This window comes from Phocoena sinus, chromosome 17 (genome assembly GCF_008692025.1).
Source record: "Phocoena sinus isolate mPhoSin1 chromosome 17, mPhoSin1.pri, whole genome shotgun sequence".
Taxonomy (NCBI): Eukaryota; Metazoa; Chordata; class Mammalia; order Artiodactyla; family Phocoenidae; genus Phocoena; species Phocoena sinus.
Genome location: NC_045779.1, coordinates 78,598,804 through 78,623,211, shown reverse-complemented (window position 1 = coordinate 78,623,211; position 24,408 = coordinate 78,598,804). Strand labels below are relative to the sequence as shown.

At 65.0% G+C, this 24,408-nt stretch overlaps 2 protein-coding genes and 1 long non-coding RNA gene across 3 annotated transcripts; 1 reads left to right on the top strand and 2 right to left on the bottom strand.

Moving 5' to 3' along the window:
- Window positions 1-1,054: 1,054 nt before the first annotated feature.
- On the bottom strand, window positions 1,055-5,952 carry LOC116742423. The gene is made up of 3 exons (XR_004346454.1): window positions 5,688-5,952; window positions 4,148-4,313; window positions 1,055-2,028 (listed from the first exon to the last, which is right to left on the bottom strand). It is a non-coding gene; the product is annotated as an uncharacterized LOC116742423 (long non-coding RNA).
- A 185-nt stretch (window positions 5,953-6,137) lies between these two features.
- On the top strand, window positions 6,138-16,504 carry FAM83H (family with sequence similarity 83 member H). The gene is given in 7 exon segments (XM_032610054.1): window positions 6,138-6,258; window positions 6,997-7,089; window positions 10,129-10,590; window positions 11,545-11,709; window positions 11,794-11,918; window positions 12,162-14,082; window positions 14,084-16,504. Coding segments are annotated over 5 exon segments (3,483 nt in total). The 5' UTR covers window positions 6,138-6,258; window positions 6,997-7,089; window positions 10,129-10,143; the 3' UTR covers window positions 14,909-16,504.
- Window positions 16,505-17,982: 1,478 nt separating this feature from the next.
- Window positions 17,983-24,088, bottom strand: MAPK15 (mitogen-activated protein kinase 15). Its single transcript, XM_032609592.1, is given in 15 exon segments — window positions 17,983-18,427; window positions 18,541-18,962; window positions 18,965-19,162; window positions 19,164-19,318; window positions 19,321-19,399; window positions 19,471-19,627; window positions 19,833-19,890; window positions 20,633-20,685; window positions 20,687-20,770; window positions 20,956-21,119; window positions 21,232-21,362; window positions 22,260-22,367; window positions 22,441-22,477; window positions 22,731-22,829; window positions 24,023-24,088. Coding segments are annotated over 15 exon segments (1,986 nt in total). The 3' UTR covers window positions 17,983-18,252.
- Window positions 24,089-24,408: the final 320 nt, after the last annotated feature.

The window sequence follows — 24,408 nt, the reverse complement described above, 5'->3', positions numbered from 1 at the left end:
CCTTGGGGGGGTCGGAGGTACAGAGGTGACCGGTGGTGCTGGGAGTCTGTCTGGGGGTAAGGCCGGCACCACCCTGGGAAGGATCACACTTGCACGGCTGGTGGTGGCCACCAGACCGAGCAGAATGGAGAGGCCGGTTCGGAGCCGGGGTGAGCAGCCAGCAAGGCGGGAGGGAGTGAAGGAAGCCGGAGCACAGGGAGCCGTCCTTGGGGGTGGGGGCTTGGGCACAGGCTCAGCAGGGAGCAGTCGCGGGAGACCAGACACGCGAGAGGAAGGCCGTGACGGGTGTGCGCTTTGGATGCGCTGCGGAGCTTGAGGACACCCAGGGGAGGGCTGGGATGCGCCTGGATGTGGGTCTGGGCCGCAGGAGGCAAGACCTGGGTAAAGATTTCTGGGTGAAGATTCGGCTCTGGAGGCCACTGCCGAGAGGCCACAGCGGAGGCTGCGCGCTGAGAAGACAGGGCCTGGGGCGGGGGGTGGCCACCGCCGTCCCCGGGTTGCCCACGCCCCGAGGTTGGCTCCCCCACAGCGTGCAGAGCGGCCGGCGGGGCGGACCGGGCCATCACCTGGAGCTGGAGGCGTCGGGGAGGGGGGCTCCGCACGCGCGGTCCGGGCGCCCCTTCCCGCCGGCCGGAGAGTGCCGGGGCCCGCGGGCTCTCACCTGTCGGGGCCTCGGGGCGCTCCGGGGTGCGGGCCCCGTCGCCGGCTGGTTCCTCTCTCCTGGCTTCCCGGGGGCAGGGGGGCGGTCAGCGCGGCGGGGCTGCGGACATGTACGGGCCACCGGAAGAGGGGCCGCGCCCCGGCTGTGCAGGGGCGGCCGCCTGCAGCCGCGTCGCGAAGCCACCACGACGGGGCCACGGCCTTCGCAGCAAACACGGCCTCCGCGGGGCGCCGCAGGGGGCGCCCGCGAGCGCCCGCGGCCAGGACCGCCCAGCACCTGGGGCCCGAAGCCCAGGCTCGCGAGCCCAGGTGTGGAGAGGCCTCCGGTGGGCGGACCCTCTGCCCGCCCTACCCCACCCCTAACACTGCTCCCCCCACCCCCCCGGTGCCACTCCCTTGCGGGGTGCCCACCCTGCTCCCCGGCGGTGCTGGCTGTCGACCTCCCCGCCAAGCCTCTGGGGAAAGGGCTGAGCGGGACGGGGTGCAGCAGGCAGAGCTGGGCCAGGCAAACCAGTAGAGCCAGTGTGACAGAGCTGGCTGGGATGGGGCCCTGGGCGTGGGTGTGAGTCAGCGGCCCCGGGCTGGGGAAATGCTGGGGAGGAGTCGGTCCCAAGCCTCCCTCCCACCCAGCACTCAGGCTGGCCCTGCACCTCCTCCCCCAGTTGCGTCCCCAGGGCTCCAAAGGCTGGCCGGGTGGGGTCTCCTGGGGCCCCTGCGGGCTGAGCAGCCGGACCCCCCAGCCAGGGCGTCCCCAAGAGCCCTGCCCCACCTCAGGGCAGGCCGGCTCTTCCTACCACCCCATCTCAGTCCACAGAATGCCACCTGGGCCTTTCAAGGTCCAGTTTCTTCCCCCGGCGCAGCCTGGCCCCCTGCAGGAGTCCACACCAGGGAGCGGGCGGGCCCATCAACTCCACAGAATGCCCCAGACAAGCTTGGGCGCCCCAGGCTCCTCCGAGCACGCTGGCTGGGGGCTGACGTGCTGAGTGCGGGCTGAGCCAGGGGCTCCTGTGGTAGTTGGTTAGGATTGTCTGTGGCTGGTGAGCGTCTTCTCTGGACGGCCAGTGAGTCTGGGGAGGCGGCTCCTAGCCCTGTGGGCTGCAGCTGGAGTTTCCTGAGACCGGGGGTGGACGGGGTGGGACAGGGGTGGTGGGGCACCAGTGCCCGCCCAGGGCAAGACCAGACTCATCGCTACACACACCCGGCGGTCTGGCTGCCGGGAGTCACCTCCTCCAGTTTCTCTCAGTCTCTCTCCCAGTCTGGCCAAAGAGGCCCGTGCCCATACAGTGCCGTGTCAGCCGTCAGTCAGCCTTCACACCGGGTGAGCCACCGCGCTGCCAAGTCCCTATAAACTCTCTGGCGTGGCCCGGCCTGCATGCAGAGTGGGGCTGTGAGGCCCACAGCTAGAGCCCAGGCCAGAGCCTCGGCGCTGTGGACACCAGCCAAGGGGAAGGCAGACACGAGGGGCAGGAGCAGAGGGCCCACCGCCGTGGCCTCCCAGGGATGCCCTCTGAGCCCGCCTGATCGAGGCCGGCCAGCCGATGAGCCCGGGCCCCCGGGGAGCAGACACCTGGTAACACAGGCGCCAGGTCAGGGCCATGTCTGGCAGACGAAGTCGAGCTCGCAAACCCCGGGCCAGGAGGACGGGCAGGGCACGGAAGACCACGGGCCAGCAGGGCCCCGAGGCCGAGCCGCCGCCCCCTGCCCCCAGGGGCCCTCGGGACGAGGCAGGTGTGGCCCCTGCGGGGCACGTGACCGGCAGCAAGCTGGCTCCCCGGGGACACCCCAGAGTGGCCAGACCAGAGCAGCCACAGGTAGCCAAGAGGCCGGAGAAGGCCACCGCTCTGGGGTCCAAGCCGGTGCCGGTCCCCGCTGCGGACGTGGATGGCTGCAGGGTGGGCGGCCTCACGCCGGGCTGGGGCCCCGAGCCGCTGAGGCTCCGCGAGGTCCAGCTGTGCCTGGCCCAGGAGCAGCTGCTGCTGGAGGAGCAGGCCTGGGTGCAAGTGGAGGGGCTGGAGCTGGCCATGGCCTTGGAGCAACTGCGGTGCGAGGGCCTTGAGGCGCTTCGGACCCAGGACCCGGTAAGGCCTGGAGGGGGCGTGGAGGTGCGGGAGGCTCCGGACAAGCCCCGGGGGCGTGGTGACCCTGCGAGCCACCTACAGGTCCTGCAGGGCTCCGGGAGGCCGGAGCCCGGTGGATGTGCGCCGCGGCACACCTGTGGGCCCACTTTCATGTCTGCACGGTGAGGCTGGTGCCCACCACACAGGGCATGGCAAAGACCGCCGCACAGGAAGCCCTCTCGGGCTGGCCCAATGCTTGACAGGTAGAGGGAGCCCAAGGAGGGAGCTTGTCTAGGGAAACTGAGGCAGAGGTGTCTCTGCAGAGAACCCAGGCATCCTGGCCAGGTGGGCGGGGCGGGAGCTGCCCGGCACAGTGCTCGGAATGTGTGGGGTGAGGGCTGGGTCCAGGGCCCAGGTGGACAGTCAGCAGGTAGCAGAACTGAGGTCCGTCATCCCCCCTCCCTCCCCGACAGTTTCCTGGCCCACCGGCCCGGCCTCCTGTCTACTGCAGAGCCTGTTCCTAGGGCTTGAGATGGCGGAAGCCGCAGGCGGCGCCTGATTCCTGGACAGGTCCTCATTCCTGGACAGCTGCCGCCTCAGATGCGGCTGGGGCTGTTTTGGGGAGCTAGGGGCTAACCTGGCTTGGCGTGAAGAGCAGTCGCCACCCTCCCTCCAGGTCTTGGGATCTGGGAGGCCTCTGGGGTCCGGGCCCACTCCAAGCAGAGGGGCTGCAGCAGGGCAACAGGGTGTGGGGCTCTCTTAGCAAGACAGACCCCAGTACTGGGAGGCCCCGGAGCCGCAGCCTGGAAGGTGCTGGCAGCTTAGCAAAGAACTCAGATGAGTGTCATGACGGAGAAGAAATGGGACTCAGAGAAGAAGAGTAACAATGGGTAGGGGTGGACATGGGAGGAGATGCCCTTCCTGGCCCATAGCAGGACCAGGAGGCCAAGGACAAGCTGTCACCTTTCAGCCTGGAAGTGGCTAAAGAGAGGATGGCCTGAGGGAGCGGCAGCAGACAAGAAAAAGCACAGGATAGCCTAGGTGGAGCAGAGGGTCAGAGTGGACCACATGCTTAGTCTGAGAATCCCCAACATGAACTCAAGCCCTGCCCTGTTTCAGAACCTATATTCAGTCCACACGGGCCTGCTTCCCATCTCCATGTGTCCTAAAGCCACGTTCCTCTGAACACTGTCCCCGGGACCCCAACCCCGGTCCCAGCCCCAGGGGTACAAGACTCAGGGTCAGGGTCTGGAATGGACATCTGAGCTCTGAATTCTCAGTCCACCACACTCAAGCCTGACTCGGAGATCCCCTGAAGGCCATTCTCAGAGAGAAAGGTCTTCCCAGAAGTACTGTCCCTGGGTGGCTGCATAGCATGTATCACACGTCAGAGTTTGAGCAGGGTTGGAGGTCAGAGGGCTCACACTCACCAGCGGCTCGGGTTGGCTCTGTGGAAGGGCGTCTGCCACTTCCCTGATGCAGCTTCGGGGCCCCCCTTCCTACTGCTCATCCTCCTGGGGGTGAGTAGGAAAGGTCAGGGAGGGTGTGGTCAGAGTGGCAGCGGCCGCAGGGGCAGCATCACACATTGGCTTGGACCTGTGTGGACGGAGAGCAGGTGCCGAACTGGGGAGCACAGGATCACCCCAACAGCACAGATTCCTGCCGGCTTCCTGGCCCACCCGCCTGCCCCTGGTTCTTGGGGGGGGCGTGTGCCCAGCAGCCTGAGTGGGAATGTTTGGCAAGAACATCTGGCCACAGCTTGTCCCCCTTGCCCTCATTCCCCTGGCCCCTCCACCCTGGCTCACCCATCCTCACTCCAGGGTCGATGTCGGGTACCCACCTCCCTGCTCCAAACCACTGGGCTGCCAGCTGGACCAGCTTCATCCCAAACACAAGCCTGAGCCAACCCTGCCTTGCTGAAGCCTCCCCAGCACCGCCACCAGACACTGACAAACACCCCCCCCCCCCGCTCCGCCCACACCGGGCATGCCCAACCCTCTCTCGTCTTGGCCTCAGCAGGTGGCGTTGTCAGGGCCTGGAAGCAACACCCCTCTCCCTAGTCCACTCAGCTGACCCCAGAATTCATTTCCTTGGGAGGCCAGCCCCAGGCGGTGGGTTCTGAGTAGGGATCTGAAGTGTTTGCGGGGGACGCTGGGGGGACCGAGGCACCTAGGGGCAGCTGAGGGCTTCCGTATGCGTCTGTGCACACGCGCACACGGAAGGAGCATGTAGGGCTCAGAGTGCTTGCAGGGTCCCGTGTCTGTGTGGGAGTCGGTAATGCAGGGTCCCCAGTTCGTGAGGGACTCTCAGTGCTCATGTAGTGTCCTGTATGTTGCAGGGTTCTGTGGGGGTCAGTGCATGAGGGACCCACCGTGCATGCAGAGCGTCCTGTATGTGTGTAAACTGGCATGTGTCCCAGTATGGCAGGCACAGGACTTGGTGTGCTTGTAGGGTCCTGTATGGATGCAGGGTTCTATGTGCACGGGGGGTCCTATGTATGTGGGCGCTCAGTGTACATGTGGCATCCCTTGTGTGTGCAGGTCACTGTGTGCCTGTAGAGTCCCCTGTCCACAGGTGTGTGAAGAGGACCCCATGCAGTCAGGGTCTGTTACGCGTGAGCGTGGGCATGCCAGTGGGGTCCAATTATGTGGAGGGGGCTCGGTGCCGGGATCGGTCTGGGAGGGGACTGGTGTGGGGTGGTGTCCACACGTGTGGGAATGAAGGTCCCTTGGGTGCAGTGCTTTTCCTATACGTGTGTGGGGTCGGCGTGCGTCGGGGATCTGCGGTCAGGGTCCCTGTGTGCCCGGGGGGGGGGGGGGGGGGGGCAGTTACTTATGGGCATCCGAGTATGCGGGCGTCTCTGTGCGGGCGTCGGGGTGGGGGACGTCCGGGTGTGGTGCGGGGCCCCTATGCTCGCAGGTCCCCAGGCCCTGCCCTGCCCGGGGCTCGGCACCGCCCCCACTGTCTCACCTGCTTCACCTGCCTTCCGCAGCCAGTAGGCGAGGCCAGAAGCGCCGCCCCCCGCGTGGGGCTGGCCCGTTTCCTAGCGACTGAGCCGGAACTTCGAGTCACCCTGACTTCCGGGGCGAGGGTTCAGGGGTCAGGCGCAGGGACTTTAAGCCTTCGGCGAACAGATGGGCGCCTGGGGGCGCGGGGCCCTGGAAGTCGGGGCCTCAGCGGTCTCCGGGGGTAGCGGGCCAGGGTCCCGGGTTGCGCCGCCGGGGGGCACGCCCGGGTCCGGGGCGCGGGGGGGGGCGGGGGGAGCCGGGGCGCGGGCGGGGGTCCCGGGGGCGGCGGCGGGCGGGCGGGCGGCCGGCGGAGGAATGCGGGCGCGCCGTGGGTGGGGCCGCTCCGCCCCCAGGTGCTGCCCGGGCAGGCAGGCGGCAGGGACTGCGGGCGGGGCGGGGGCGGGAGCGTGAATCAGGCCGCGCGGCGGGCGGGCCGCGGCAGGGAGTGGCTGCCGGACCGACCGGACCGCGAGGCCGCTGGGCGGCGGTCGGCTCCTGCTGCCCTTGTCCCGAGACCCCGCGCACCTGGCCAGGTAGGGCCCCCTCCCCGGGCTTCAGCTGGGCGGGGCGCGCGGGAGGGGGAGGCCGCGGCCGGGCCGGTGGGGTGGGGCGGGGTCGGCACCACCGGCGCCCCCCCCCGCCGCGCGGCCTCACCTGGGCGGCCCGCCGGCCCGCACCTGGGCTGGGTCCTCGCAACCCAGAGCGGGGCGGTGGGAGCGCAAGCGCGGCCGCGTGCACGGGGGTCGGGCGGGTCTTCCCGAGCTGGGGGCGAGGGGGCGCCGCGGCCGCGTGTGCCGGTGTGGACGCGGGCGCCCTCGCTCGACGCCGGCCCAGGAGGAGCCGAGCGGGAAGAGGCGCCGGGCCCGGGTCGAGCCAGCCCAGGCTGGCCCGACTTGCTCCCGCCCTCGCGGCCTAGCTGGAGTCCGGAGAGGGTGCCGGGCCTGGCCTGGACCCTTCCCTGGGGCGCCCGTTCTAGGCCGTCATGGCCTGTGGGTGGCCCGAGTGGCCAGGGCTCGGTCCGGTTCCCTCCGTAGGGTGCAGGGAGAGCAGAAGGCCCCGATTCCCTGGCGCCCAAGTCCCTGGACTTGGGTGGGTGGATGGGACACCCGGCCCAGTCAGCCTAACTCCCTGGGGTTCAGTAACCCCATCTGGCCCTGCAGTACGCACCGGAAAACTGCAGCTCACCCACTTCCAGACCATGAGCCTCCCCTGCCGGGATCTCACCCCCATGCTCCTCCATTCAGCCTAATGCCTCTGTCTGCCTGGCGCAGGGTCCGTCCACCGCGTGCGCTCGCCCCAGATCCTTCCCTCCGGATAAAACCCCAGGCCTGCCCAGTGGGAAAGACTTCCGGTGGAGGCCCCTGGTAAGGGAGCCCACTAGAGCCCTGAGGGCCATGCCTGGAGGCTTTGTCGCTGTGTCAGAGGTCAGAGATCAGCTGCCAATGAGCGGGGATTCCTTCTGAGTCATCGGCCTGGGCGGGATAAGCGCCCCTCCCTCATTTAGGGCCGGCATTTGGTAGGCAAATGTGAGGGGAGATACGCTGCTGGCTTCTCCACAGCTGGCTGGGAGTGGCCACTGCCCGGTCCACAGTTCAGGGGTGTGCAGACCCATGAAAGGAAACAGGCAAAGGAATAAGGTCTTTGGGATCGTGGGTGTAGCCGTGTGGGCCAGGGTAGGGCCACCTGGCGGGCTCACTGGATGGGTGCCCCTTCCTGACCAGTCCTGTCGGATGAGAAGGTTCCTTGCCTACCTGGGATCCCCTGTCCCCCAACTGCATGCAGCCTGGACAGTTCGTGTTGATTCCCTTCCCCAGTGAAGTAGGAGGGGATGACCTCACTTCTAGCAGGTCTCCCCGGCTTGGGAAGCGGCACCTTCAAAGGCTGTCAGCGGGATAGCGCCCCCCACCCCAGTCACATACAGTTCGAGATCACACACACACCCTGCTTCCAGATACGGGGGTCCCCCGTAGTGTGAGGGGGGTGTGTGGGAGGAATTGGGAAATTGGGATTGACACATAGACACTGCTGATGCTACGTATAAAATAGACAACTGATGGGAACATCGACAGCACAGGGGGCGCTACCTAACGCGCTGTAGCGTAGTGGAGGGGATCGATAGCACAGGGGGCTCTACCTAACGCGCTGTAGTGTAGTGGAGGGGATCGATAGCACAGGGGGCTCTACCTAACGCGCTGTAGCGTAGTGGAGGGGATCGATAGCACAGGGGGCTCTACCTAACGCGCTGTAGTGTAGTGGAGGGCACATATGTATACGTGTGGCTGATCCACTTTGCTGTGCAGTAGAAGCTAACACAACATAGTAAAGCAACTATACTCCAATAAAAATTAAAAGATACAGTGTGACCCCCCCCCCCCAAAACAGTGTCATCAGGTACAGGGTGAAAACCTAGTACAAACAGGCCCACACCTCATACCCGCGTGTGCTCAGCCTCAGTCTGGTCCCGGTACAATGAGGCCGTATGTAACCAGAGACAGTCAGGGGACGGTGCCCCTCTAAGGCCTGGCAGAGCAGCTTTTCCTCAGACCAAGTAGCATCTCCGCCAGGTGTGACTGAATGACACACGGCTATGCCCCATCCCCACCTCCATGTCACATTCAGTAGCCTGTCACCTCCCAGGGAAGGTAGGCAGGAGAGGTTCCCCAGGTCATCCTGACCCCCCAACTTTCTCAGGCAACAGTCTCCAGCGGGCCATGGACCCCATGCAGTCAGCAGCGTCCAGCTGCACCTGCAGGGGGTGGGGGGGGGGTGGGGGCAGTCTGGGTTGTCTGGCAGAACCGCCTCCCCAGCCAGGACCGATGTTCAGGAAGCCACAGGCTAGGCAGGATTGGCTTCCAGCGGACCCTCCTTCCAGGGAGGGTTCCAGGTTCAGGGATCCTGGGGAGATGGGCCCTGGGAACCAAATAAAGACCCCCACCTGGCCTTCCAGGACCAGTGACCGCTTTTACCCAGGCCAGGCCCCCATGCAGGCCCTTTGGAGGCAGGTGGGCTGGAGTGGAGCCAGTGGGCGTGGTTGATGTGAAGTTGGGGTGAGCAGTGAAGGTGGAGAGGCACCTTTAGAGCGCAGGACGAGCCCAGTGGCCACCGCAAAGGGCTCCGACTTCCTCCGGAGTGCAGCAGGGAGCCAGGCAGTGACCAGAAACTTGGAAAGGTTGCTGCTGCCACACAGGGCTGGGCTTGGCAGGGACAGGCCTCTAAGCTCCTGCCAGGATTACAGGCCTCGGGGAGGGCTGGTGCCTGGGGTGTGGCCCAGGGAGGTGTCTGAGATGGGACAGTGGACAGGGGTCAGGGTTCGGAGGGCTGAGAGGTCAGCGAGTGGATTGTGCTGCTCGGAGTGTGTGACCCTGTAGGGCAGGTGCAGGAGTGGCGAGGGTCTGTGGATGGGACTTAACGCTGCATCCCAGGACAAGCTCTGTGTCCTGGGCCAGGTGTGCTATCAGGTCAACCCTGACAGCTGCATTTAAAAAAAAAAATGTTTTAATACAATTTTTAGAGGTTACACTCCATTTACAGTTACCACAAACTATTGGCTCTATTCCCCCTGTTGTACAAGGCATCCTTGGGCCCATCTTACGCCCGATACTTTGTGCCTCCCCCTCCCCCACATCTGAGTCTCTGCTTCTTTATTAGTCACTAGATTGGTGTGTTTCTTTTAGGTTCTACATTCAAGTGATATCATACAGTATTTGTTTTTCTCTGACGTTTCACTTAGCATAATACCCTTCAAGTTCATCCACGTTGCTGCAAATGACAAAATTTCCTTCTTCTTTATGGCTGAGACAGGTGCATTTTACAGTGGAGGTAACAGGCCAGAGGCACAGGGAGCGGCCCAGGTTCCCCCGGCACTGGGGGCAGAGACACAGGCAGCGGCCCAGCTTGTCCAGCACGCACAGTGCCAGGGGCCACGAAAATGCATTCATGTCATAAAATCAGAAGAAAAAAGTAAATAAAACAGTAAAGGCTGGATTATATTTTCTTTCTTCCAACTATCATAAAATATCATTAGTGTTTTCTTGTTTTTAATGGAGGAAGGGGTCCACAAGGCCATAAAGTAACCTGAGTGGGTTTTGTGTGGAGCCAGAGCCCCTGGCGGGAAGCTGGGGCACCAGATGCTGCCTGGCTCCTGGTGAAAGGAGGGGCCTGGCCGGTACGGCCAGAGCGACGAGAGACAGCTGGGGTGCCTGTGTCGGGGCGTTCTTCTGATGTTCCCCCAGCTAGGGGGCATGCTAGGTTCTGGGGCTGCCCTGGAAGACCTCCAGGCACGGGCTGAACTCCACAGCCCACGCAAGGTCACTGACAGCCCCTTCTATGATGTGTGTCCACATGTGTGTGGGGGGGGCCCAGAGCCCCTGCCTCTGTAACGTGTCTTCCTGCCCTTCCCCCAGGTCCCTGGCCCCGCCATGGCCCGTCGCTCCCAGAGCTCCTCGCAGGGGGATAACCCACTGGCACCCGGGTACCTGCCACCCCACTACAAAGAATATTACCGCCTGGCAGTGGATGCACTGGCTGAGGGCGGGCCGGAGGCCTATAGCAGCTTCCTAGCGTCCGAGGGGGCACCTGCCTTCCTGTGCCCTGAGGAGCTGGAGCACGTGAGCCGCCACCTGCGGGCCCCACAGCACGTTGCCCTCGAGCCCCCCGAAGGCAGCCCTCCCAACGTGGACTTCGATGGCTCCTCGGGCACCTACTGGCCTGTGAACTCAGACCAGGCAGTGCCTGAACTCGACCTGGGCTGGCCCCTGACCTTCAGCTTCCAGGGCACTGAGGTTACCACACTGGTGCAGCCGCCGCCACCTGACAGCCCCTGCATCAAGGATGAGGCTCGAAGGATGATCCGCTCTGCCCAGCAGGTGTGCTTTCACAGGCTCAGCAGGCAGTGGGGAAGGGCAGCCTGAGCTGGACCGTGAAGCATGAATAGGAGTGTGAGGATGAAGGATAAATACCAACATGCCCAGCTTAGGGGGCAAGGGCGGGGCCAGGGCTGGCTGGCTAGGCCTCTCCAGGCTTCGAGCTGTGATGAGGGCTCCCTGGCAGACTTTTTCCCGGGTCATCAGGGGTTTGGTTATTGCAAGCTGCAGACTGCACAGGTTTGCTTGCCCAGGGTCATGGCCAGTGCCCAGAAACTCAGGGGCTCTGGGATGGTTGGGGTCCCTCCTTGCCTGGCTTTACTGTTGAGAGAATTCTCTCTAGTCCTGCCCTTGACCTAGCTGACAGCTTCTTATCCCTGTGCCCTCAGCACCCCAAACAGTTGGCAAATAGCAAAGGGAGGCTATTAAACCATGGACCCTAAGGCAGCAAGTTCAGACACTAAGGACCCCTGCCTCTGCCCCCCGCCGCCCCGCCCCTCCCGTGGCAACCCTCTCCCAGGGGCAGAAATGGAGCCTCGGGCTCAGCCCTGATACCTGCCCTGGGGTCCTGGGAGCTCAGCCGTCTGTAAGGCAGGGGTGTTTTGGGGGCTTCATCTGCCTTGCCCCCTGCGCCATCAGGGCTCTCTGCCCTGGGCTGAACACCCGCCCCTAGCTGAAGGACAGCCCGCCCCCAGTAGGCTGCAGGCCCTGTGCCTGCCTCAGGCTCCATCATAGGCCACCTAGCAGACCAGCAGCCCCATATCCCCTCTGACAGCCCCCTCCCTTCTGACCCCCATTCCATGACAGGGCCCCACTCTCCCCTGGGATGAGCTAGTGGCCATTGTTGGCATCCAGAGACAACCTGCCCTGGGGGCGGGGGCGTGGAGGTTATGGCTAGAGAATGGTGGGGGACCGTGGAGGGGTCTGTCCTCCGTCCCTGATTCGACCCCCCCGCAGGTGGTGGCCGTGGTGATGGACATGTTCACCGACGTGGACCTTCTCAGTGAAGTGCTGGAGGCTGCTGCGCGCCGCGTCCCGGTCTACATCCTCCTAGATGAGGTGAACGCGCAGCACTTCCTGGACATGGCTGACAAGTGCCACATCAACCTGCACCACGTGGACGTGAGTGACCGGAGGGTGGAGGGCATGGCTGGGAGGGAAGGGGTGAGATCCCTCTTCAGAGACATACCGCCTCTCCTGCCCCAGTTCCTACGCGTGCGCACTGTGGCGGGCCCCACCTACTACTGCCGTACTGGGAAGTCCTTCAAGGGCCACGTGAAGGAGAAGTTCCTCCTAGTGGATTGTGCCGTGGTGATGAGCGGGAGCTACAGGTGCGCGCAGCCCCGTTGCCCACCGCCCCCCCCCCCCCCCCCCCGCCAGCCCCAGCACCTCCCCATTAAAGGGCCTCCTCTCCAGAAGCCCTCCTCCTGGAGCCCCTGACACTGCTCCAGCGGGTCCTGCCCCAGCCTGGCCTGGGTCATTACTCGGCCCCGCCCCTTCCCTCTAACCCTGGCCCCGCCCTTTCCCCGACTGGTCTCGCCCCCTCCCTCTGACTGGCCCCACCCTACTCCCAGCTTTATGTGGTCCTTCGAGAAGATCCACCGGAGTCTGGCACACGTGTTCCAGGGCGAGCTGGTCTCCAGCTTCGATGAGGAATTCCGCATCCTCTTCGCACAGTCCGAGCCGCTGGTACCCTCCGCCGGGGCGCTAGCTCGCATGGACGCCTACGCCCTGGCTCCATACGCGGGGGCTGGGCCCCTCATGGGTGGCCAGGTGACCGGGGCGTTGACCCCTTTCTCCTTACCCAAACGAGCCCACCTCCTGTTCCCACCGCCTCGGGAAGAAGGCCTGGGCTTCCCCTCATTCCTTGACCCCGACCGCCACTTCCTGTCGGCCCTCCGTCGAGAGGAGTCACCGCGGATGCCGGGGGGCGCCCTGGAGCCGCACACGGGGCTGTGGCCACTGTCGCGGCATCTGGATGCCGAGGCCGGACCAGGCGGGGAGCTCTTGGGCCCGCGGGGCTTCTTTCAGGCGCGGCACCAAGAGATGGACGCCTTCAAAAGGCACAGCTACGCGGCCGCCGACGGCACGGGAGCCGTGGAGAATTTCGCTGCCGCGCGACAGGTGTCACGGCAGACATTCCTCGGCCACGGTGATGACTTACGCTTCCAGACCAGCCACTTCCACCGCGACCAGCTCTACCAGCAGCACTACCAGTGGGATCCGCAGCTTGCACCAGCACGCCCACAGGGCCTGTTCGAGAAGCTGCGCGCTGGCCGCCCTGGCTTCGCGGACCATGACGACTTCACGCTGGGCGCCGGGCAACGCTTTCCGGAGCTCGGCCCGGACGGACCCCAGCGGCTGGACTACGTGCCATCCAGTGCCTCACGGGAGGTGCGCCATGGCTCTGACCCTGCCTTCGGGCCCAGGCCCCGCGGTCTGGAACCGGCCGGGGCCCCATCCCCCAACCTGGGACAGTGCTTCCCTTGCCAAGCGGTGACGAGGCTAGGCCCAGAGACTGTGCCCAAGCCAGAGCCAGAGCGCAGAGGCCGGCCCGAGGGGAGGGCGGGACTGCGGCACTGGCGCCTCGCCTCCTACCTGAGCAGCTGTCACGGTGAGGATGCTGGCGAAGAGGGCCTGCCCACACCCATGGAGGCGGAGGCCTATGAAGACGACGTGTTGGTTTCTGGGGGCCGGGTGGCCGCCGGGGACCTGCTGACCTCGAGCTTCCGTGTGCCCACGTCCTTCCCGGGCTCCGGCAGCGGTGGTGGCGACAGCTCCGAGCCCGAGGGCCTGGAGGCAGGCCTGGCCAAGCAGGACTCTTTCCGCTTGCGCCCGAACCCGCTGATCCAGCGCAGCTCGCGGCTGCGCTCCTCGCTCATCTTCAGCGCATCGCAGGCGGAGGGCACGGGCGGAGCTGTTGTGGCCACCGCGGAGAGGGAGCAGGTGGTGAGCGAGATGCTGGCGTCCGGTGGCAAGGCCATGCGCTCTGCTGTCTCCACCAAGGTGGCCGAGCTCCTGGAGAAATACAAGGGCCCGACTCGAGACACCGGCGGCATGGGGGCAGCAGTCACGGTCGCCAGCCACAGCAAGGCTGTCCTGTCCCAGGCGTGGCGGGAGGAGGTGTCGGCGCCTGGGGGCGGTGGGAGCGAGCACCGCAGCCTCGAAAGCTGCCTGCTAGACCTGCGCGACTCCTTCACGCAGCAGCTGCACCAGGAGGCCAAGCGGCAGCCGGGAACCGCCGCTCTCACCGCCACGCAGCTGCTGGACACACTGGGCGGGAGCAGCGGCGGCGCTGACCGGCTGCCTTCCTGCTTCCTCTCCACCCAGGGCCGCTCCACCTCCCCGCAAGGGCGGGACAGCCCCCCACCAGAGGGGCCTGGGGCGCACCAGCCGCCCCACTCTGAGCCAAAAGGGATCCCCACCTCAGCTTACCCCGAGCGGAAGGAAAGTCCCACTGCAGGGTTTCCCAGCTGCAGAGACAGGCCCACCACGGGGATTTACCGAGCACAAGGGGAGTCCCGCTTCTGCCTACCCTGAGCACAAGGGAAGCCCGGTGTCCCCGGTGCCCCCTGTGCCGGAACACAGGGGCAGCCTCCCCCTCCCCTTCTCCGGGGAGTCTCCAAAGACGGGGCCCACAGAGGAGGCGCCTGGTGGCCCCATGGAGATCCTGCGCAGGGGATCTGCGCGGCTGCGGCAGCTGCTGAGCCCCAAGGGCGAGCGGCGCGCGGAGGATGAGGGTAGCTTCCCAGTGCCGCAGGAGAATGGGCAACCTGAGAGCCCCCGGCGGCCATCGCCAAGCCAGGCCGACAGCACCGAGGCTGCCACAGGAGAGGAGCGGGGCCCGCGGGGGTGCGTGGCCTCGGCCACGGCCAATGCCTTGTACAGTAGCAACCTGCGGGATGATACGAAAGCCATCCTGGAGCAGATCAGCGCCCACGGCCAGAAGCACCGCGGAGGCGCCGCGCCGACCCCGGCCCAGAGCAGCCCTGAGCCGGGCCACCCTCCAGCTGCCGGCGGCCGGGCCCCTGACATGTCCGACAAGGACAAATGTTCTGCCATCTTCCTCGCAGACAGCCTGGGGACCCGAGGCCGGCTGAACCGCGCGCTGCCAGCCGGCGCCGCCGAGCGCGACCGACTGCTGCACCGCATGGAGAGCATGCGCAAAGAGAAGCGCGTCTACAGCCGCTTCGAGGTCTTCTGCAAAAAGGAGGAGCCCGGGGGCCCGGGGGCCGGGGAGGGCCCGGCAGAGGACACCAGGGACAGCAAGGTGGGCAAGTTCATGCCCAAGCTCCTGGGTACGTTCAAAAGCAAGAAGTGAGTCTCCTGGCCCACTGGCCCAGGTCGGGGTGGCGGCATCACCGTCAGGCAGAACACCTGGTCCTCAGCCAAAGCCTTCGGAACCTGGCTGAGCACAGCCAGAGCTTGGCTCCGCTTGAGGCGCACCCGGTGGTCCTCCCTGCCTCTTGCCCCTTGGCCTCTCCTCCCTGGGGGCTCCAGCCCCTAGCTGCCCCCCGCCCTACTTCCCCAGTTCCCGCGCTTCTCACACCTCAGTCTCTGGACCCTCAGCGCCACCCGACCTTCTGCGTCTGACTGCACCATTTCTTTGGGCTTCAGGTCCCCTTTGGATCACCTCAGGGACCCATCTCTCTGTGCCTCTGTCCCCCATCTTTCAGGGGGCCCGCCTCTGTGCCTCAGTCCCCCATTCTCTGGGGTCCTTGTGTCTCAGGGTGTCTGTGTCTCAGGGGTCCCCTCTGCTCGTGGCCTTCTGGCTGTGCTGTGGCCTCTCCTCTGTGCCTGGCAGCCCCGTCCTCTCTCAAGGCCTCCCCCCTTCTCAGGACCTGTCCTCCCCACCTGTATCCGAGGTCGCCGGGTTCACTTCCTGCCCTGCCCCTTTCCACCCTCCCGGCAGCTCTCCTGGCGGCCCATCCCTTCAGCGTGGGGAGGTGGCCCCCGAGGGGCTGCCCTGTGCAGGACTGTGGGTGCTGCCCTCACAAAGGTCCCTGGCAGACGCATGTTCACAGGTGCCATCCCCAGCCATGCCGCAGAAAGGGGCTGGATGCGGAGCTCTTGTTCCATGAGGGCAGAGGACGAGGTGCAGTGGCACCTGAGGCCCAGCCCACTGCTCTGAGGGGTCTCCGTGCCCCGTGAGGTGGGAGTGGTCCTTGCCCTGCAGGTGCCCAGCAGACCCCAACTCCACCCTGTTCTGCATTCCTTCCACCTTTGTCACCAGCCCCCCAAAAATCTGTCCAAGGCTCCCCACTTAACTTTCTTGTATCTTTTTTTTTTTTTACGTCCAGACAGTAGATCTGGAAAGGCACATTTGGGCACCAAATGCTTAGAAATCCCCCCACAGTAGGTGCTAGTACTGTTAAATTAGTGTTTGCGCTATTTCTTTTTAAATAGGTTTTTTTTTCTTTTTTTTTTTTTTTTCTTTCAAGTATAAGGAACCCCAATTGCTCTGGCTGGGAAAGGATGTAAGGAACCAGACTGCTGAGTGAGGCAGCACTTCTGACCGAGCAGCTGGTAAAGGGAGGGGAGGTGGGGTAGGGGGACACCTGCTCCCTGGCGGCTCGCCGTCTTTTTTACCAAAGCCACCACCCAGGTAGGGGTAACAGCAGAGACTTTGGTTCGAATGGGAAAGGTCACTGGGGAACCGGACAAGCTGGAGCATTTCTGGGCCTTCATGTGCTTGTTGACGAGTTTGGTTTTACCTGGCCTGGTGCACAGCTGTTCTCAGCAGACCTGGCCGGGCCTATCGCTGAGGGAGGCCCTCGCAGGAAATGGAGGTTCTGCCCAGGGAGAGGCCAGAGGCCCTCAGAGCCTGCCACCTGCGTCCTCCACATCGCGCTCAATAAGACATCTCCTCAAATGTGATTCTGCGCATTTTGGTGTTAATAAAACAATGCACAAAATATTCCAGCATGTTCCCCAATGTGTGTGTGTGTGTGTGTGTGTGTGTGTGTGTGTGTGTGTGTGTGTGTGTATATAATTATATGCATACGATCACCCAGTTACGTGTTGCAACCTTTAGCCTTATGACCTTCTCAGATTCCCTCTGGATACGACCACCCATCCCTGTTGAGTATACTAAAGACCCCTCCCCCTCTATACAGCCATACCTCTACCCGCATCTTCTAACCAACACAGACCCCTTCCACCTCTCAGCCCCTTCCTGTGCAGGCCTCACTTCACTGCCCATCCTCGCCGCCGCCTGGCCCTCTGTGTAGGCACAGCCCCTGGTTGCCTAGCCCAGCAGACACTTCCCAGCCTCGTCTCGAAGCTCCCATCGACCTGGGGCTTCCCCTGGCCTGGGTGCCAAGCAGGCACTTGCCCAGTTGTTTGGGCCTCCCTGGCCCTCCAGTCCCAGCAGCACTGCCTCTGCACTCAGGGCTGGACTTCTTGGGCCCCCTGCCCCTTTCTGGGCAGTGGCACTCATCCTAGTCTCATTTGTCCCCCTTGTTTATCACTTGGGGCTATGCCTCAGGCTCTAGAAATGCAAACAACTGCCCCTTGGGCAGTCCCCATCTCGTGAATAGCTCACCTCCAAGCCAGAACTGTGGTGGCCCCATCCTTGGCCTTCCCCCAAGCCCTGTTCTCTCTCTGCCTTTGAATCTCTCTTGTAGCTGCCAGGTCTGGGTCCACCCTCTGCCCAGCTCTCCTTGCCCAAGCCTCGCCCTTCCCCCGCAGCAGCCCGTGTCTTTTACGGTAGGGCAGAGCTTCCTGCTCCTGGCAACACCGCATAGGCCGAAACCCTCAGGCTGTGAGCTCCTCCGGCCAGGCAGCCGGGAAGTGGCCTCCCTGTGTCCTGACCGCTGCCCAGGGTCAGACGCGGTGTGAGGCGTGCCTGGGACCAGGAGACACCTCAGCGCCCGCTGGGCCCCTCCCACCTCCTTGGCCCCCACACCACCTGGGCTCACACCAGGCCCTTTGCCTGGTGATGACCAGAGGAGGGAGCCTTGAGCCCCACAAGACATTTCCAGCTGTTCTCCCCCTCCCCCAACCAAGGCCTCGAGACAAACTGGGTGTCAGTCACTGTGTTGGTGGGGCATGGGCTGGGGTGACTGACAATGGCTACAGTCAGGGGCGCTGCCCCATCTTGTCCCTTTTCCTGCTCTGGCTCAAGGCCACAAATGTGGTCACATGGTAGCTTGCACCCAGGCAACAGATGCACTACACAAGACCCTCTCCTGCCAGGACCACCCTGGCGACAGCCTGCAGCAGCCCCAGCTGGGATCTGATGTGCTCAAGCGTCAGGCAGGCCTGCTGTGGACAAAGGTGACCAGACAGGAGGCCAGGGTGACAGCATATGGTGTCCACGAGGCTTCTCAAGGGCTGTGTCCTCGAAAAGGAGTGGGCTGCAGGAAGCCGAGGAGGAAGGTTGGGTTGGCAGGCTGGGACAGACAGACCACACTTTACTGGAGAAGGTGATTGAGGCTGGAGTGTGAACCTCATCTACTCCCCCAAGGAGGCCTGGACAAGCTGCAGAACTCAAATGTGCCCAGGAGAGGGCGGGTTGGGGAAAAGGTGGGTGGAGAGCGCTGGGGTCTCCGGCGGGGGGTGGGAGGGTGGGGGGGGAGGCCTGGAGGAGGGGCAATCCAGGGACTGGGGGCGGGGCGCGGGGCTGGGTGCCGGGGATGGCCGGTTGAAGACCCATAGGGCGGCTCAGGCGCGGGGTCCGGGGAGCAGGGGCAGGCAGCCCAGCGCCGAGTGGCAGACGGTCCCGTAGGCTTGGGAGCAGCCCCCGAGCGCGGCCCGCGCGGCCCCCTGGGCCTCCTGCGAGGCCGAGGCGCTGAACATCCTCCGGCCGGGCCGGCCTCCGGGGAGGCCGGGGAGGAACCTGCAAGCAGACGAGGGCCGTCGTAGAAGGCGTGGAGGGAGCGACCTGAGGCGAGGGAAGCGGACGGGGGAGGGGGAAGGAAGGTGGAAGGGAGGGGAGGGCGGGAGGGGCGCGGGCTCACTGGTCACGCGCCGGCCAAGTTGCCACCACCACGGCCCGGGTTCCGGTCACTCCGGATCAAGGCCTGGACGGCCACCTGGGCGGCGGCCCCCTCCCGCTGGGCTTCACCTGGGAAGGGGTGTGTCGCAGGATCACTGGCACCGTCGCGAAGGATCTGCGGGAGGGGTCCTCCCGTGCCCCTCTTCCCACGACCTACCAGCAGGATGCCGAGGGGAGCCCTGCCGTCGCCCAGCGGGGCCCTTTCCCTCTCCCAAGACCTCCTGGGGGCGGAGGCTGGTGCAGGGGGGCCGAGATCTGCCTGGGAGGGTCCTTGGCTCCGCCGGGGACATCTGTGGGGTCGGAAGCTCAAGTCCCGAGTCAGGGGTCCCGCGCTGCTGGCGGTTGGTGGCCCCACACAGCAGGGACCCCAGCAGCTCTGCGCGGGCGGCCGCCAGACCACACACCGTGCGCGGGGCCGTGACCGGGGTTACTTCGAGGCCGGCGTCCGGGCTTCCGCGCAGGCGAGCCCGAGGGCAGCTTGGCAGCGGCTCTGGGTTTGAGTGGGGGCACCGGGGGCGTGGGGACGCCGCCCAGGCCCGTCTCCCTCGGGACGCGGCCGTTACCCCTGCGCTCCAGGATCATCTGCGAGAGGCGAGGGGCGCTCGGAGGTGCGCTGGATGGGCGTCAGGGGTTTGGGGGTCGCTGGGGCGGGGGAGGCCTCGAGGGTGCGTGCACGGGGGATGATGGGGGTCGCGGGCCGGAGCACCTGATAGAGGCGGCTGCGATATCGGTGGCCGAGAGCTGGGCTCCTTCGTGCACCGGGAGCCGCACGTCCGCCTCCAGGGTGCACTCCCGGGCCGGGCAGTGGAACCGGCGGGGCGCCGGCGAGGCGGGTGCTGGAGAGGCGAGACCTGGGCTGCCCGGCCGCCGGGCCTCCCCTACCTCTGCACATAGGGGTGCTGCAGGGCCTGGGCCGCGCTGAGCCGCGTGTCGGGGGCAAACACCAGGGGCCACTCGCGGAGGTCCAGGGCCCGGCCTGTGGGCAGCCGGCCTCTCAGCCGCCCCAGGGTCCGCCCCCACTTCCTGCTCCTTGCTCCCTCCCTAGCACCACCCTCGGGCAGCGCGCACCCTGCTGCCCTTCAGGTCTCCTCCTCCCCAAGGCCTGGTGCAGCTCCTGCCGCCGGCCAGGGCGAGCTGCGCCCACACTGGGGCCTCCTCGTTTTTAGCCTGACCAACAGTTTCTGGGCTGGGGACCCTGAAGGTGCGGGAAGGGCGCTGGGGCTGGCTCCGAAGGCCCCGCACTCACCGGGACCCCAGGCGCTGCACAACTGAGGCGCCCGAGCCAGCGCCGAGAGCCAGGAGGTCTGGGAGCGGGCGCCGAAGGCGCTGTGATCAGGAGTCCCGAAGGTGGTCGGGCGGGCAGCTCAGGGGGGTCGCCGGCCACCGCTTCTGACCCGTTGAGCGACCTCCTCTCTGCAGGGCCTTGGCTCTCTGGCAGGGCTCAAACCCCGAATACCGGGTCGGGCGCCGCCACTCGTGCATAAGCACACCCACACGTGCCCAGTCCTTGCACACTCCTGCACCCTCCATAGGCTGCACGCTCACACGTGCACACGCGTCCCCCATACCCTGTGCTCCCACCTCCACAGGGGAGCCCCTTGCCTTCTCCACCAGAGCAGAAACCCGGGGAGAGGACAGGGCTCCTCCAACGCTGTCCTTCGTCCCTCTCCCCCAGGGAGAAGGAAGGACCCCTGCTTCGCCCCTCCGCAGAGCTAGTGCCCTTGTCCTGACCCAGATGGACCCTTCATGAGCACTCTTTGACCCTCGTGGACCCTGTGGCCCCGGTGGACTCTGTCCAGTTGCTCCCCGAAACCCCCAGCAGCTCCTCTCTGGGTCCACCCTCGGCAGGGCCTGCCCTTTCCACTCTTCCCAAGGCATCCGGACCCTCCCCGTCCCTCCACCTTCACGTCCCCACCCCCACCCCCATCCCCTCCCGGGCTGTCCTCCGTTCTCAGTCCTGGTCCGGCAGGTGCTGCCCCTCCCACAGCTGTGTGCTCTGACCCTCAGCATCCCTGGTGCCCAGTGGACCCCTGCACACACGCTCGCCGTCCTCGGAGGGTGGTGGGATGCCCTCCAGGATCAGCCCCAGCTGGTGAGCGTGGACGTGCCGGGGACAGGGGCCGCCCCGCTAGCATCTCCCCCAGGATGCGGCCCAGACTCCACATGTCCACCCCGGGGGTGTACCTGGGGCAGGGAGGGCTGGTGTTGTTGGGGGAGCCCCAGAGGCGGAGGTGGGGGTGGGAGGAGGTACTTCTGGGGGGTCTCGGACACTGGGGGCATAAGGAGGCCCAAGTGCCCTGGCGGGGCAGGAGAGCACAGGGGGACCTGCAGGGGGAGGTGGCGGCAGGATGGGGGTAGGTCACCGTTACCAGCTCGAGGACAGGAACACCTCCGGAGCCCGGTACCATCGCGTGGCCACGCACTCCGTCAGGGCATGGCCCTCGGGCCCCTCAGGGAGGCCGCTGAGGGAGTGGGCGAGGCCAAAGTCGCAGAGCTTCACCGAACAGCTGGCGTCCAGGAGAACGTTGGATGGCTCGGGAAAAGAGGTGGGCTGAGGGCTAACATGGGTGGCGGCTTAAGGACCCTGGGGTGAGGGTGCGGGCCGTGGAGCTCGCACCCTGGAGTGGACAGGGCTTGGGCGGCACCTTCTGGTCCCGGTGGATAACTCATCCTGAATGAATGAACTTGGTGGCCCGCAGGAGCTGGTGGAAGACGTAGCGCTTGTGGCTGTCCTTTAGCAGTGTGCCCTTGCAGATGACGGCATTCAGGTCGGTGTCTGGGGGGGTGTGCAGGTCAGTCTGGTGGGCCTGGGGAGAGCGGGCCAGTCTGGCCCACTTTGAGCCCTCATGGGGGCACCTCAGCCTGCCCAATGCCCACAGACGTCAGGTCCCACTGGCCAGCCTCAGAGCTGTGTCCTGGATGTGTGCACTGCCCAGGAGCCCCTGCTGGCTTCTCAAGCTTGTCCACTGTCTTTGTTGGCACAGCAATAAAAGTTTGTGGAATTATTTTTATACTTTATTTCATGTTGCCTTTGTTTTATCAAATGAGTAGAAAAAAGAAAATGCAGGGCTTCCCTGGTGGCGCAGCGGTTAAGAATCCGCCTGCCAATGCAGGGGACACGGGTTCGAGCCCCGGTCCGGGAAGATCCCACATGCCGCAGAGCAACTAAGCCCGTGCGCCACAACTGCTGAGCCTGCGCTCTAGAGCCCGCGAGCCACAACTGCTGAGCCCGTGTACCACAACTACTGAAGCCCGCGCGCCTAGAAGCCATGCTCCGCAACAAGAGAAGCCACCGCGATGAGAAGCCCACGCGCTGCAACGAAGAGTAGCCCCCGCTCGCCACAACTAGAGAAAGCCCGCGTGCAGCAGCGAAGACCAGACGTTAAATAAATGAATAAAAATTTTAAAAATTAAAAAACAACAACAACAAATGCAGCTGCAAGCAGTGGACAAAGCAGAAACCTCACAGAGAGGGTTCAAGATACCTCCCCCAGGCCTGGGGGGCTGACACTCTCCAGCTCCACAGGGACACTGCCCAAGCTGAGTGCAGTGGCTACGGCGGGGACCAAGCAGCACGGGAACATACAGAGGGAGCCGGACCACTGGGACGTGGGTGGGAGGATCCTGGGCCGGGACAAAGGTGGGGCTGGGGTCTGAGGGAGGCCTCACTCACCCACAGACTCAAACACCAGGTGAATGTCCCTGTCATTCTCTGCCCAGATCACACCCGGGAGGCGGACGATGTTCCCCAAGCTCCTGGGGAGAGAGCGGGGGCTGTGTCCTGGGGGTCGAGGGGCCAGACTTCCCCTTATTTGGCGAGACTGCACCTGGAGAAGCAGGCAGACGGCCTCGGCCACTCACTCGGAGCGGCATGATTTCCCGGAACGTCCTCTGGAAGGAGACAGGAACGTGAGTGTGGCTGCAGGGCAAGAAGGAAGCCCGTGTCTGGAGAGGATGCGAAGGGACTGAAGCTCGCCACCTGCACACCCGCTGGCCCATGAGGTCGCAGGGGGCGGTGCTCTGAGAAATGCCAGAAACCTGCAGTGACTGGGCTTCATGCTGTGCCTTCCAGACACAAGGCAGCAGGGGGGCCACCCCACAGCCCTGCCTCACCCTTCCCCACACCGCTTTCCTACTCACTTACTTGGGCATCCGTCTTGTCCTTGAAGGCATCAAAGATTTTCTTGAGGGCCACGACCTCGCCGGTCCTCTGATCCACCGCCTTCCACACGATGCCGTAGGCCTGGGGAGGAGGGCGGTCAGCCTGCTTGGCATTGGGCCATCCCCTGCCCGGCCAGACCACCCCCTGCAGACATGAGCCTCCTCCTTCCTGCTCTGGTTCCGGGGGAGGGATGCTGTGTGGTGAGGGGCGAGGCCCCCGAAGCTGCAGGCCTCCAGAGGAGGCTGTTAGGAACAAAGGGGGATTGGAGACCAGAGAATATTGGGGGAGGCCCCAGTAGGATATGAGGTCACAGATGGGAGGGAGCTCCTGGGCAGGATCTGAAGCCTGCCGCTTCTCCGACAGTCACCCTGATCCCTCTCTCGTATACCTCATCCAGCCTGTCAGCAAATCCTGTTGGTTCCACATTCAGGATTCATCAGAATCGGAAGACTTTCTACCATCTCTGCTGCCCCCGCCCTGGTCTGAGCCTCTCGCACCTCCAGCCTGTATCACTACACTGATCTCTTAACTACTCCCTCTCACCCACTCCCACTGTTCACCCTCAACAGCGTGGGCGGGGTGAGCCTTGTAAAGTGGTACCAATGGCTGCTACCCTCCCCGTGCCACTCATAGTAGCAGCCAAAGCCCTTGAAGTTCCCCAAAGCCCCACATGATAAGACCATCCCCCTAGAACTCCCATCCAGTTACCTCAACGCTGCTGTTTCCCAACAGCCCAGCAGGTCCTTGCCTCAGGGCCTTTGCACTGCCGCTTGCACTGTCTGAAACTTTCTTTTCTCCCCTCCCTCATCACACACTTGCACACACCCAGTGACACACCTTCACACATACACTCTCACACAGTCCCACATGCTCACACAGTCACAAATGCACATGGGCTCACACAAGGTTCTGGCCTCCGCTCTGCCCACTCAGTTTACTGGCTCAGGCCCTTCCCCCTCAGCGACTGGATCACGTGTGCCCGGTCTCCCTAGAGCATTCTGTGGGCACGGGAGAGGCAGCCCGGGAGCCGGGGGTGGTGCGTGGGGACGGTGGGTGGATGGGGCACCAGGGTCCGAACTGAGGTCTTGGGGGTCCTGGCTGTCACCTGTCTCCCAGAGCCAGATGACAAGTTCCCTGGGAACAGGTCACACCTCCAGCTCGTGGAGGAGGCAGGACCCAAGCCCAGGAGTCCCTGGCAGAGTGGAAGGCCACAGTCCTCCGACTGGCCCTGCCCACGCCCTGCAGGTGGCCTGGTCCGGCGGACACCCGGGCGCCTCCGAGCTCATCCCCTTTCCGAGCCGCAGCCTGAGCAGGTATCGCTGGGCAACGTGACGGTCCATCTCGGCGGCGCATATGCCGGCTGGTGGGCGCCAGGAGGCCTCCAGACACGAGCTGGGCTCGAACTGTTGAAACCCGTTGCCTTGGGAACCGACGGCGGAGCCCTCCCTGCGCCTGCGCCGGGGCGGGGCAGAGCGGGGTCTGCAGCCCAAGCCCCGCCCAATCCGGGGCTGACGTGGAGCCCCACCCCGCAGTCCCGCCCCCTCGGCACCGCCCCCGGACCCTCGCCGCCTTGCCCACCGCCCTTCCGCGTGGCCCAGGCCGGAGCCCAGAAGGTGCCCCTCTCCGCCTTCCGCCCCCCGCCCCACCGGCGGCCAAGGAG